At 58.3% G+C, this 13096-nt stretch overlaps 1 protein-coding gene across 9 annotated transcripts in view; it reads right to left on the bottom strand.

The window, feature by feature from the left end:
* Positions 1–420: 420 nt before the first annotated feature.
* The window catches only part of HDAC7 (histone deacetylase 7), a 36781-nt gene continuing 24105 nt past the window's right edge, over positions 421–13096 (bottom strand). For 8 of the 9 annotated variants that reach the window (XM_061416329.1, XM_061416330.1, XM_061416331.1 and 5 more), the window contains 14 exons: positions 12320–12539; positions 10650–10783; positions 10377–10497; positions 10086–10135; positions 8804–8911; positions 7888–7943; positions 7604–7691; positions 6128–6247; positions 5809–5906; positions 4510–4628; positions 3755–3888; positions 3353–3437; positions 1773–1911; positions 421–1628 (listed from right to left, as the gene is read on the bottom strand). In XM_061416329.1, the coding sequence (XP_061272313.1) occupies positions 1583–1628; positions 1773–1911; positions 3353–3437; positions 3755–3888; positions 4510–4628; positions 5809–5906; positions 6128–6247; positions 7604–7691; positions 7888–7943; positions 8804–8911; positions 10086–10135; positions 10377–10497; positions 10650–10783; positions 12320–12539 (1518 nt within the window). In that variant the 3' untranslated portion in view covers positions 421–1582. Of the gene's footprint in view, positions 1629–1772; positions 1912–3352; positions 3438–3754; positions 3889–4509; positions 4629–5808; positions 5907–6127; positions 6248–7603; positions 7692–7887; positions 7944–8803; positions 8912–9193; positions 9451–10085; positions 10136–10376; positions 10498–10649; positions 10784–12319; positions 12540–13096 lie in introns of those variants that run through there. The other variant, XR_009736390.1, reaches the window with a different exon arrangement.

The following is a 13096-nucleotide window of genomic DNA, read 5'->3' as shown; positions in this document are numbered from 1 at the left end:
TAGAGCAGGCAGGAACGCAACAGTGTCTATTTCAGGAGACTTCAGCTGATAAACAGAGGCCCCAGGAGGTGACTTACCTGACGTGACTTACCAGTCCCACTTGGGACTGAGATTCTTTAGGGAAGCCCGAGTGAGTGGGTCTGCAGGCCTCCATGTCCCCCACCCCTTAACCAGTCCTCTGTCTGTGGACCCAGAGCTGCCGCCTCCCTGTTACCCAGAGGTGGGGCAGGCGGGGGCAGCCAGGGTGAGTTCAGGATAGATTCTTCCTGCAAGGCAGCTGCCACATATCAAGGAGCTGGAGGGAGCTGCCTGCCAGCCCAACCCGTCCCTTCTCTTCCACGTCGAATAAGGTATAAACTGCTGTGTAGCTGCAGGCCCACTGCCCAGCCCTCATCCCCCCGAGGCCCTTTCACATGCACCTTTAAAGCAAATAAAACATTTATTGTTCAGATTTTTTTCCATTTTTTTCCTTTTTTACAAAAACATGCATACATACACAGGGTATAGTCTTGGGGAAGACACACGCACTTGCACGCACACACACTCCCTCTCTTTCACTCGCACACGCGTGCATGCACGCGCGCACACACACATACACACAAATACTTTCCTTCTTGGCCCCAGGCCTCAACCCCAGAAGCCTCGAAGACTGTGCCAGGGTAGCCTCCCCCTCCCCCATGTCTTCCATCCACTCTCCCACCCACTCTCCCCTCAGCCAAGCTAGTCCTATGTAGGGCAAGAGTCATCTGGGGTCCAGGAGACCCCAGAAAGAGAGAAGGCTCATGGAGGGGGGCATGGTGACTGAGGGAGCCCTGGGGGGGTCATGCTGTGCTTCTGAGGAGAGATGAAGGGTTTGGCACCATTGGATCAGGAAGCACGGAACTCCAAGAGCACCTGTCTGCTCCACCAGGGCACTGAGATGGTCGACGCAGGGAGTCCTCTGGCAGGGGCAGGGCCCAGATGGGAGGCCTGCCGTGCCTGCTCTCAGAGGGGGCTTTGCCTCACTGCCCCGTGGTGGGGAGGAAGCTTCCAGAGTCATCCGAGGGAGCAGGAGAGGAGGAACTCCCCTGCACCCAGGGACATGGGACCCCTCAGCTCCTCCTAACCATCCTCCCCCGACTCCAGCCCCCAGAGCCTAGGAAGGGCCACTCTGGCAGAGGCCACGTTCACATTTCTGTGTGAAGCCTGGGGCTGTGTGCAAAGTCCGGGGTCTACAGAGCCTAGAATAGTGGTTACGGGCTGGGCCCAGCTGAGCCAGTCCTCCTCTGTGCGGTCCTGAGGAGCCGGGCCCAGCCGGGGGCCGGGACCCAGAGGGGTAGACTCTGCTTTGGGGAGAGGCCTACCGGGGCCCGGCTGGCTGCGCAGCCTGCCTTCTCCAAGGTCCTCTGGTCCCTGTCCTAGACCCCGGGCCTTCTCAGGGTCCTTGGGGTGACTGTCAAGGCTGTTCTCTGGCCCCGACTACCTGCCCGAAGGATCTCTGAAGACCCCGGGAACCGGTACTGCTGCCAGAAGTTGGAGGAGAACCAGGTCCGCGGGGTAGGGCAGGGCGGGGTGCAGCGGGTGGCAGATCCATTCTGGAGCCTCAGAGATTCATGGGTTCCTCCTCCTCCACCAGCTGCCCTGAGGTCCTGGGAGAGGGACAAGGGTGGTGCTGCCAGAGCGCTTGGGGCTGCAGGGAGGGCCGGGGCCCAGCTTCCTGAGAAGCCTGGAGTGGCTGTGCCGGGACCTGGGGGGATCCCCGCAGGGGAGGGGCTGTCAGCCCAGGCTCTTACCGCTCTTCAGCCAGGATGCCCACGGAAAGGGATGCCAGCGCCGTCACTGCCTCCACTTCTTCTGCATCGGCCCCTGGCACCCTGTGCACCCAGGAGTCTGGACGGGAGGCCAGGCGCTGCATGCAGCCCCAGTATTCACCTGGACAAGAAGCTGATTCAGAAGGGTCAGGGATACGAGGCTCCCCACCTGCCAGCCACATTTACTAGACTGGTACTGAGGCTGCACATCTCAGGCCAAAGGCCCAGAGTAGCAGACGTGTCCTCAGCATGGGCTCAGTTCTCAGCTGCCTCCACCTCCACACAACACCCTCCCCAACTTGATCCCCACAACCGTGAGAAAGTGAGGGTTCAGTGTGCTGTGAGGAGCTCTCACAAAACCCAGGCCACTCCCCCACCCCTACGGCTGACCCATTCCCATGGGTATAGGGCTCCCATGAGCACCATCTGGGCCTCTTTCCCCTGGATGGGGTCTGCATCACAGTGACCTCATAGAGCCCTGAGTCCCAGCCTCCTGGAGCGCAGGGTCCCCCTCACATGAAGACCCCAGCAATGCTCAGCCCAGCACAGGACAGGGGAGGTGGGAAGGACACAGAAGGGAGAGCCGGTCAACACTGCGGCCGCTCTGTGTGGCCGTCGGAAGTCACTTATCTGCCCGGGGCTCCCACTGCCCCATCTAGACCGTGGACATGACCATCTTGCCTACTGTTGTGAGAAATAATGTCCATGGAACATGCCCAGCACAGAGCCTGGCCAGCTCTGTGAGGGCTCCATGCCAAGTATAGCAGCACCTTCAGTGTCATGTATGACCCCATGCCGAGCCCAGGTGTGGGAAATCTGTTTTATTCATTTTGTATCCCTAGCACAGATCATGGGGCTTCCCCAGTGGCTCAGATGGTAAAGAATATGCCTGCAATGCAGAAGACCCAGGTTTGATCCCTAGGTCAGGGAGATCCCCTGGAGGAGGAAATGGCAACCCACTCCAGTATTCTTGCCTGGAGAATTCCATGGACAAAGAAGCCTGGTGGGCTACAGTCCATGGAGTCTCAAAGCGGTGGACATGACTGAGCAACTAACACACACACACACACACACACTACACAGATCATGGGTAGCATATAAAGTGCTCCATAGATGCTGAGCTGAAGTTGAAAATTTAAAGTGCTTTCCAAATGTGGGGTTAACCTAGGACTCAGCTCCCAAAGCAGGTGGAGTTCCTAAGACCCTGTGGCCAGAACTGAGGGTCAGGATGGGAACAAGCTCTTCCACAAACGAGGCCTGAGTGCTGCTGGGGGCAGGGCCCTGGCCTAGGGCAGCAGCTGGGGAAGGGAAGCCAGTCCTGCCTGGTCCCCACCGTCTGCCCATCCCTGCTGAGTCCATCTGGAAGGCTCTGAGGGTATTCACCTGTGGGGGCGCCTGCCCCCCATTACTATGGGGTACTTTACAGAATGCCTATTCCAAAGCAGCAGCAGCTCCCCTGGGCTGGCTGGGGTTGGAAGACCTGGGGCTCTGGTCCCTGGGGGCAACAGACCCCCGAGTTTTCCCCAAGTCTGGGGTCAGCCGTGTCCTCTCTCCACACTCACTGTGCACTCGGATCACAGCTTCCAGGGAGCGGATGGCATTGAGGTTGGGTTTCTGCTTCCAGCCTTCTTCTGAGAGGGGATCCACCTACAGAAGAAGGCATGCATCAGTTGCCTGCCTCACAGCGACCCACAGGCCCAGCTCTCCCCCATCCCAGGGCCCTCGCTTTCCAGGCTCAGATAGGCATGTGCTCCTGGCTCTGCCTGGGGCAGGGGACACTGACCTGAGGTCTGACCCAAAGAAGAGGCATCCATTCTGTTCCCCTCAGTCCGGGCCTGGCCACCCTTACCCTGCCCATCGGCAAGCCCCCAGGGAGGCGCCCCAACTGCCTGCTGCCTGGGCTGCTCCTGGGAAAACTGGACTGCCTGCCCCACAGATGCACGGATCGAGGGCGGGCACCTCACCTTGTTGCCCAGAAGAGCAGCCACACAGGCCTCGGAGGCATCACAGATGGCTGTGAGGTCATGGCCACCCTCCAGGGCCAGCACCACCGCACCTCCGGCCAAGCTCATGAGCTGCTGCGTCATGTACCCAAAACCTACAAGGTAGATGAGGAGGGTTAGGAGGGGCCGGGGTAGAGGAGGGGAGCCCCTTCTACCTCTGTTATTTCCCTGCTTGGCTCCTCCCTTAGAAAGAGTGACTCAGGTGACAAATCTCTACTTTACCGATGGCTTTCACATGGAACCCCCTGTGAATCCTATTAGTGTGCCTCACTGAATGCTCAGTGAGGTTAAGGGTGGCTAGTAAGTGACAGGGCGAGGACTCGAACCCGGGGTAGGGACTCCAGCCCATGTCTTTTCCACTGAGACACACCATATTCCTCCCTGTCCTCCAGGCTCTGCACTGCTGAGTGGGCTCCCTCTGTTCTGAGAACTCTGCTCCTCCCATCCACCCCCGCCCAGGAGAAGCTGCCCGCCCAGCCTGGGAAGGACACAGGGTGGGAGAAGTCCTGTGACCGAGCCTCCAGTCTGCGGGACTTGAGTCCCCAGGTGTGACTTAGGCCTTCCTCAATGAACCGACCTGACCTGTGCATGATCCCCGTCCCATGCTCATGGCCCTGGGCCAGCCACTGTCACCTCCCTCTTGACTTGGGCAGCGCTGCCCACCCCCCCGGCCCACCTTCATGCCCTTGCCGCCCCCCTAGCAGGGGCCTCCTTACACTTGGCAGAAACATGGTAGCCACCCAGTGGGGGCGGGTGACCCTCGGCAGCATCAAACCCAGCCGACACCAGGACCAGGTCCGGAGAGAACTCCCGGGCGATGGGCATCACGACTATCCTGTGTGCGGGGAAGGGGGGCTCACAGGCTGTGCAGGGCTGCCCGGCAGCGGAGGTGGAGGGCCCTGCCTGGGCCCAGTCCTCTCCCACCAACTCTATGGGGGAGCACCCTACTTTCAGGACTCCCAGCAGGATGAGCGGATGCCTCTGGCTTCCTCGACCTTGGCCCACCATCCATGTCCCTGGTACAGCCTAAGGACTCAGCCACCCAGGGCTCTTAACTGGCAAGAGGCAGGAAGGAGCCAAGGATGAGGGGATGAAAGAGGAGCTGGTGCGCTGTGTTCGGTGGGGAGTGGTGGGCAGGGCCACAGGGAAGGGGCAGGTTACTAAAGCCTCAGGGCAACACCAGAAACACTCAGCACTCAGCTGCCACCTGCTTAGGACTGAGTCCGCCACACGTCACCACTCACCACCTGAGAGCTGACCCGGGCAATAGATCCTCTGAGGTCCTGGGCCACCAGATCCATGCTCATCCTTTGCACCTGCCAGCCCCTCCTCATCCCTCACCCAACCCTGGGTCCACTTTGCTGTCCTTCAAGACCCTGGGTGCACAGATGCCAGGAACCCCAGCCCGAGGCTCCTACAAAATTAACTCCCATTAAGAATACTCCCAAAAAGTCTACGGAGACCTATTTCCAGGCTTCTCTTTCTCCAAATGGAATCTAGGAACCCCCAGAGAGAAATACACAACAGCTCCTGAGCCAAGTCCCCCTTCTAGAATGGCTTTTCTTAAGCAACAACCCCAATATGGACATCACCTGCTTGTTTTCCCTCTTCCTCCACAGTTTAGGCTTCTCAGCTCCTATGCAAAGTCCACCTCCTCCAGGCAGCTTTCTTTGCCTTAACATAGCAGCTCTGCTCACTTCCCCCTGCCTGTCTCCCTGCACTCAGCTCAACACTGGCTCTTGGTAGCGTGTGACATTATAAAGTACGCCTTGACCTTTTCAGTCTGTTTTCCTGTCTTCCCACAGGGACTGGATGCCCCTAGAGTCTAGTGTAACCATGCCTTTCCCTGTGTCTCAGTCCACAGACCCACTCCAGGGCTGGCTTATAATGTCTAGTGATTAGATGAGGACAAGCTGACAAGCCACCTCATCACCTCCAACCTGGTGCTGCTGGAAAAGGGGAGGAGAGGGTGGCCCTGCTGGGTCAGGCCTCCTCTGGGCCCCTAGTGAGCTTACCTGAAGGCAGCCAGGTACTCAGGATCCCCCATGGGGGGGTCGAGACCTCCAGCCCAGGCCACGTTGACATTGAAGCCCTCACCGCTGCCAGCTCCCACCTGGAACACAGGAGGCAGGAGAGATGTGAAGAGAGCAGTGTCCCGGGATCCAAACCACTGGATGTCAGTGCTACAAGAGCAGCTCATGCAGCCCCTTCCCTTCCAAATGTAGAAACGGAGGATCAGAGAGGCTCAGCAGCCTACCCAGGATCACACAGCTAGCTGTGACAGAGAGAGTTAGGGCCACTCATGAGAGTCAGCGGGCCGGAAGATGTGGTTACCTCATCCACAGCCCCACTGCCAGGGAAGAAGTTGCCGTCGTCATGGCGATGAAGGGAGATGTACAGCACATTGGGGTCCTGGTAGAAGGTCTGCTGGGTGCCGTTGCCATGGTGAACGTCCTGTGCAGGGAGATGGGCAGTGGATTAGGGCAGGTCTGAAAGCAGAGAGATGGGGGCTAGGACAGGCTGGAAAGGTCTCCAGGTCAGTGACCATTATGCAGGTCAGGAGTCTAGACCTGGGGGTGAGAACCCGGGGACTCCTAGAGTTAAACTGTCCAGGGACCCATGGGTGCTTTGTAAGCCTCAGTCTCCCCACCTTATGTACAGCAATGTACATAACACGCTAGGTGGGGGTGATGATAACATGAGACCTGGAAGAGGAGGAGCCGCACCGAGGGCAGGCCAGCCAGAGCCAGAGGGAGAGCACGTGTTGGGGGAAGGTGAGTGCCAGGAGAGGGAAGCTTCCAGGGTCACACATCAGGAACCCTTACTACTGCGTCTTGCTCAAGGTCAGGGCGTGATGCAAGTGATGGAAACCACACTCCATTAAAGAGGGGCTAGGACAACGAGGCCCAGTGCCATCCTCAGAGGAGCGCCGAGCACCACCCCCAGGCTCCTGCCTGGCCTGGGAACGCGAAGGTGGACTGTGCATGCGCACTAGTGTGGCCCGTCTCTCCGTTCTGCGTTGGAACATCCCGTAAGTATATGTGAATACGAAGTGGTTAGACACAGGTGCTCCAGGGCTAAAGGGCCTCGGCTCTCAGGGCTTACAAGGTATACGGCTGTGTACAGGTTAACCTAACCGCTCTGTGCTGACTTCCCTTATCTGTAAACCAGGGCAGAGTCAGGATTAAATATGTGATGCGTGAAACCATCAGTGTCTGGATTTGATTAGTGGTAACTGGATGCAAAGGCTGACTCGTTGGAAAAGACCCTGATGCTGGGAAAGATTGAGGGCAGGAGGAGAAGGGGACTACAGAAGATGAGATGGTTGGATGGCATCACCGACTCAATGGACATGGGTTTGGGTGGACTCCGGGAGTTGGTGATGGACAGGGAGGCCTGGCGTGCTGCGGTTCATGGGGTTGCAAAGAGTCGGACAAGACTGAGCAACTGAACTGAATTGAGGTTGATGTTATGTGCTATTATTGGCACTCTCAGTACCTGCAGAGGAAAAGCAGAAGTGACCAGATCTACAAAGGGAAGCCAACAGAGGCCCAAAGGCAGCATTCAGATGGCTCCTCCCCTGTGGGAGCCGGTTACGGCTGAGCCCTTCCCACAGGCCAACTCCTCTGGGCCTCCGAAAGGCCCCGTGATGGGGGCACTATCCTCACCCACATTTACACACGGGGAAACCGAGGCTTGGGGAGGCAAATGCAGAACTAGGTAGGACACAAAGCCACGTCTCGGGTCGCCAGGCTCAGGGCTCTTTCCACAGGGCTCTCGGACCTGCAGGGGCCAGGAGCTGGGACCTACCCAGTCCACAATGAGGATCTTGCTGGCCTTGCCCTGCTGTTGCAGCTGCCGGCAGGCGATGGCCACTGAGTTGAAGAAGCAGAAGCCCCTGGGAGGAAAAGACAGAGGTCGTGCCAGCCTGTTCACTCCCCGTGCCACCCCCACCCCACTTGTCTCCAGCCCGGCCCCAGAAGGCTGACAGGAAGGAGGGGGAACCTGGCCAACCAAGCCCCCCCCACCCCCAACAGGAGGGCCGTGAGGGCCTGCCCTCCACTCCAGCCCATCTAGGCCTCCCCGGGCCTTACATGGCTGTGGAATGGTCTGCATGGTGTCCTGGGGGCCGAACCACAGCAAAACCATTCTGGAAACAGAAAGAATGCTTGTCAACCAAACAGCCAACCGTCTGACCCACACCTCTATGAAGCCGTCCCCCAGCCGCAGGCTCTTCCCCTGAGAAGGGACTATAAGACAGTGTGACTGACCAAGGGGCCCTCTGCTGACCCCCAGGCCGTGAACACAGAACCTCCCATCCTGGGGGCTCCTGGCTGTTATCACTTTGTAATAACAACAGCTATTATTTATTGGGCAAAATCTATGTGCCTGGCACTGTGCTAAGCACAGGGTTAACGCTGGATTTCACCCTCACAACGCTCTGAGGTAAATGTTACCTAATCTTCATAACATCTTCATAAGGTAAACATTGTGATTATCTGGTTTACAGACAGGAGAAGCCTGGAGCCTTAGGTGGATTTAATATTAATAACTCGTGCGAAGTTGCCTGATAGCAGAGCTAAGACTTGGGCCACGAGCTCCTAAACAGTGGGGGCTCAACACAAGCTCCCATAAGGTGCCAAGCCCAGAGCAAACAAGCTCGGGTGTCAGCCCGGTGGGTAAAGCTTCAGCATCACGAAGGGCCACTCTGCCAGGGCATGGGGCCCTGGAGAGGCTCCGCGACTTGCCCGCGGTCACACAGCAAATATGTTAACTGACCCCGCATGAGCATGGGCCTGCCTCTCTCAGAGACCACAGGACCAGGGGCCCAGTGACTTGATTCCTCAGCAGGTAACGTGAGCCTAGGATTCAGATCTCATCTGTCCCTCCCGAAACCCTGTGGTGATCTCCAGGAGGAATGTGATGCTAGGCCCTGGGTCTGCCTCCCCCGCTGCCCGTTCCCTGCCTCCTTCCTCCGTGACTCACCCACCCTCCACTCAAGCCTCCTACCTTTAGCTCACGGGAGGCCACTTTGAAGGCGAGGTCGGTGACGCTGCCAGCAGCCCAGCGGGCCGCGTTGGAGGAGTGCAGCTCATTCCAGATGGTGTCGGTGTCCACCTGTGGGGGCCAGAGTCAAGACCCGCCTCACCCACGGCCTCCCACAGGAGCCAGGGCCTCGGGGGCAGTGCCCACCCCATGGCTAGGACCCCAGGGGCAGGGAGCTGGGCAGATGACTGCCTCCCCCATGCCCCACCGCCCAAAGGCAAGGCCTCCCGTGTCCCCCAGTCCCAGCACAACTTCTTCCCAGCTTCAGTCCACATCACCAGCCCGCATCTGGCCAGCACTCTGCCGGCAGCATCGCGCCTGCCCCCCCAGTCAGAGGAGGGGGCATGGCGTTACCTGGGCGGGACTTGGGGTTTGGGCCTGGAGGGGGTTTTAAGCCCCCGCTGACTCTGCTCAGGCCCTCGGGATGGTCGGAGCTCGAGGGGCCGTCTGCACCACTGTCTTCCACTCAGGGCCCCTAGCCCAGGCTGGGAGGCCCCCCAAACCCAGTCCCTGGGCCTCAAGGCTAGGGAGGGGCCGGGGGGCGTGATGGGGAGATGGGGAGGGCGAGGCGGACCGAGAGAGGCGAGGAAGGCAGAGAGAGTCGCAAGAGGCTGGAGAAAGAGAGAAAGACAGAGACAGAGAGGGAGAGGAGGGAGGAGAAAACAGAAGCAACAACAGTTGGAAAAATCAGAAAGTGGCAAGAAATGGGAAGTTGTGAACAGGGCGCTGACCGGCTCCCACACAGCCTCCCAGCGACAGTTCCCATCCCTCCAGGACTAGGCCTCCATCCCCTGCTCTACATTCCCGGCCGGGACACCACCACGGGGACATTCTGAAGGGAGGAAGGGCACTGCCAGGAGGCAGAAGTCCCCAGGCAGAATGAGAAGGAGCAGGGAAAGCTAGGGCATCAGGACATGCCTGGGTCTCCAAGGATGCCAGAGGCACCCCACAGCCCCGGGCCAGGTGGCCTGGAGGCCAGCGTGCTCTCAGAGGGAGATGAGCCCAAGCCCCAGGCTCAGCCCTGCTCTCTCAGCCTCCTCAACCTCCACCAGAGGCCTTCAAATTGCAAGGCAAGGGGCTCTACACTCAGGAGGACAACCCACCAACGAGGAGCTTCTAGCCGGCAGAGGAGGCACTAGGGGAGAGCCCCAGCCCACTGGGCCCGGCAGGACCACCGAAACAAGCAGGCGGGGGCTGGGCCTGGGGGAATAGGGAGGGAGGAGGTCTGGAGAGCCTGCATACTTACCCCAACGCCGCCGCAAGGCAGCATCACGAACATCCTCTGTGCCAGGAGGCCTGCAGGGAGAGGCCCAGGCGCATGAACTGAACCCGCTCAGCCTCCGGCCCAGCCCGAAGCAGGGGGGCCCCGAGAAGAGGGCCGGCAGGGGCTGGCATGGGTGGAGGTGGGCAGCACGGGGATGCCTGGACGCCGAAGGGACAAGCTCGACGGAGTGAGGACGAGCGCATAGGAGGATGCTCGGGCTGGGTGAGCCGGTGGCATGGGGTGGTGGGGCAGGGAGGGTCTGGGGGCCCCTACCTGCCAGCTTCCCATTGTCCAGTTTGAGGCGGCTGAGCGGGTTGGTGCCGTAGAGGAGTACATGCCGCTCAGAGTGCACTGACTGCAGCTCCTCCAGGGAGGCCTTCCGGCCCCGGAGAGACTGAGGAAGGACCCACAGAGCCCCTGAGCCTCTGCTTTGGGCAGCCCTCCCCTGCCATTCCCACCACCCAGACTGGCTCCAGGCCCTCCCAGCTCCTTCCCTCCCACAGCCCTCACCCACTCTAATCCCAAAGCCCCCAGCTGCCTCCTCACCTCACACTGGCTCCGGAGCCCCCGTTCCAGCAGCCGGGACCAGATGCTCTGGATACGGCCCGCGTGCTCCGGGTGCCTGCTGTTGTCCCCGCAGGAGCACTGGTGCTTCAGCATCACCGAGTCATAGACCAGCCCTGTGGGGAGTGGGCTCAGAGGTCAGGGCCCTGGGGAGCCCCAGACACACCCCACAGTCCCCCATGCCCCATCCTACCCCTCGGCGCCTGCACACACACCCCTAGCTCCTTACCCAGGCAGCCTCGGGCACCTCACCCACACACCACGCAGCCCCAACCTACACAACTGCCACATACTACTGCCTTCCCGACTCACTGACCCTCCTCATGTGGCCCAAGGACCATGACCAGGACCTCAAGAGCTTGGAGCCTAACAAAGGGAGGCCTGAGGCTGGGGGCTCGCCTGGATATGATGACCCAAATAGGAGCCCCAAATCTGGGAGCTGGGAAGCCCACAGAGACACCGGGCCATGTGACAAGACAGATGTGGCTTTGGGGAAATTCAAATAGGGGAAAATGAATAACCACCTAACTGCTCGACCAATAAGAAATGTTTAAACTAAAATACTATGATGACACACTATAAAATCTCATTTTTAGGGCTTCCCTCGTGGCTCAGTGGTCAAGAATCTGCCTGCCAATGCAGGAGACATGGGTTTGGTCCCTGGTCCGGGAAGATCCCACATGCCAAGGAGCAACTGAGCCCATGTGCCAGAACTACTGAGCCTGCGCTCCACAACAATAGAAGCCGGTGCAATGAAAAACCCACACACCACAACTGGAAAGTAACCTCCACTCACCGCAACTAGAGAAAAGCCTGCATAGCAATGAAGACCCAGCACAGCCAAAAATAAATAAAATTACTATTTTTTAAAATCTTTAAAAAATTTTTAAAGATTAATTATATCACAAAGTATTCATAATGTGTAAAATGAATAGGGTATAAAATGTAGCCACAAAACGTAGTGTATATGGGATTTATACGTGTGGCTAGAACGAAGACTGGCCTGAAATACGGCATCGTTTATGAGGGGCTGCCTCTGGGTGATGGGATATTGGCTCATGATTTTTTTTTTAGTAAATTTAAAGGTCACACCTATATTTTTTCCTTTCCTTTTTAAATATTTATTTATTTGGCTGCACCAGGTCTTCGTTGTGGCATGCAGCATGTGAATTCTTAGTTGCAGCATGTGGGTCTAGTTCCCTAAGGATTGGACCTGGGGCCCCTGCATTGAGAGCATGGAGTCCTAGCCACCGGATCACCAAGGAAGTCCCCTGGCTGGTGGTTTTTTTTCCATTCTTATGCTTTTCTATTATTTTTCAAAATTTCTAAAATGCTCTTGAGTTCTTCTCACAAGCAGAGCAACAATGTAATTTTTGAAAGGCCTGAATTAATTGTCAGGAGACCTGAATTCTTAGCCTGGCCTGACTGCCAGCCAGCTGTCCCCTTGATTTCCCGAGCCTGGGTCTCCTTAACTGTAACATGGATACAACCACCTGCTCCATGGGACACTGAGTAGATCTCCTCAGACTAAGAAAGGGCTCTGTGGTCTCGAAACATGTCCAGAGTGAATTCTGACACAGGGAATTATGGACTCCCCTCTGAGCCCCCATGTGCCCCGGCCTCTTCCTCCTGCCCTCTAATCCAAGCCTTACCCGTGGTGAAGGGCAGGGTCCGGGCAGGGGTCTCTGAGCTGGGCAGGATACGGGCCTGGCTGGCGGGCTCTGGGGTCGACAGCGAGGCAGGCGCGGCCGGGGATGACTGAGCCCTGGACAGGGGCCGGTGACTGCCCGGGGCCAGGGGAAGCAGCACGGAGTCTCCAGTGGCTCCTCGGGGGAGCCGCCCGGCCAGTCGCTGCTGCTCCCAGAGGAACACCTGAGGGACACAGGGGGCCTCAGGCTTCAGGTTCTCAGACCCTGCTCCATCCGCCTCTGCCCACAGCCAAGAAATCTCCCGTCAGGCCCCTCTTCTGCAGAAGCCTCTGGCCCTGCTGCCCAGCTGGGCTTTGAGTCTCTGAGCTCCCTACCCATATACTCCCCCAAAGATGTGCAGCCTAGACTGACCACCCCATTGCCCCAGTACTCCCTGAGCCCTCGAGACTCCAACACCAGAACTGGAGTGAGGGGCCTCAGGTCGGCTCTGACCAGGATCTCCTCCTGGTCTCGAGGACTACCCACCGCTCAAGGACATAGGGACCTGCGTGAGCCGCTGCACTCTGTGGACTGTTACCACATCTTATGGGCTGAGCTGTGTCCCTTCCCACCTCGTATTTAGGATCGGACACCCAGTCCCCTCAGTATGTGACCTGATTGGAGATAGGGTTTTCACAGGGGTACTCAAGTTAAAATGAGGTCATCAGGGTAAGCTCCAATATGATTCTTATCTTTATAAATAGGGGAAGTTGGGATACAGACGTGGACAGAAGACAACGT

Source organism: Bos javanicus, chromosome 5, assembly GCF_032452875.1.
Source record: "Bos javanicus breed banteng chromosome 5, ARS-OSU_banteng_1.0, whole genome shotgun sequence".
NCBI classification, from domain to species: Eukaryota; Metazoa; Chordata; class Mammalia; order Artiodactyla; family Bovidae; genus Bos; species Bos javanicus.
The sequence above is the reverse complement of the archived record's forward strand: the minus strand, read 5'-3'. Positions and strand labels throughout refer to the sequence as shown.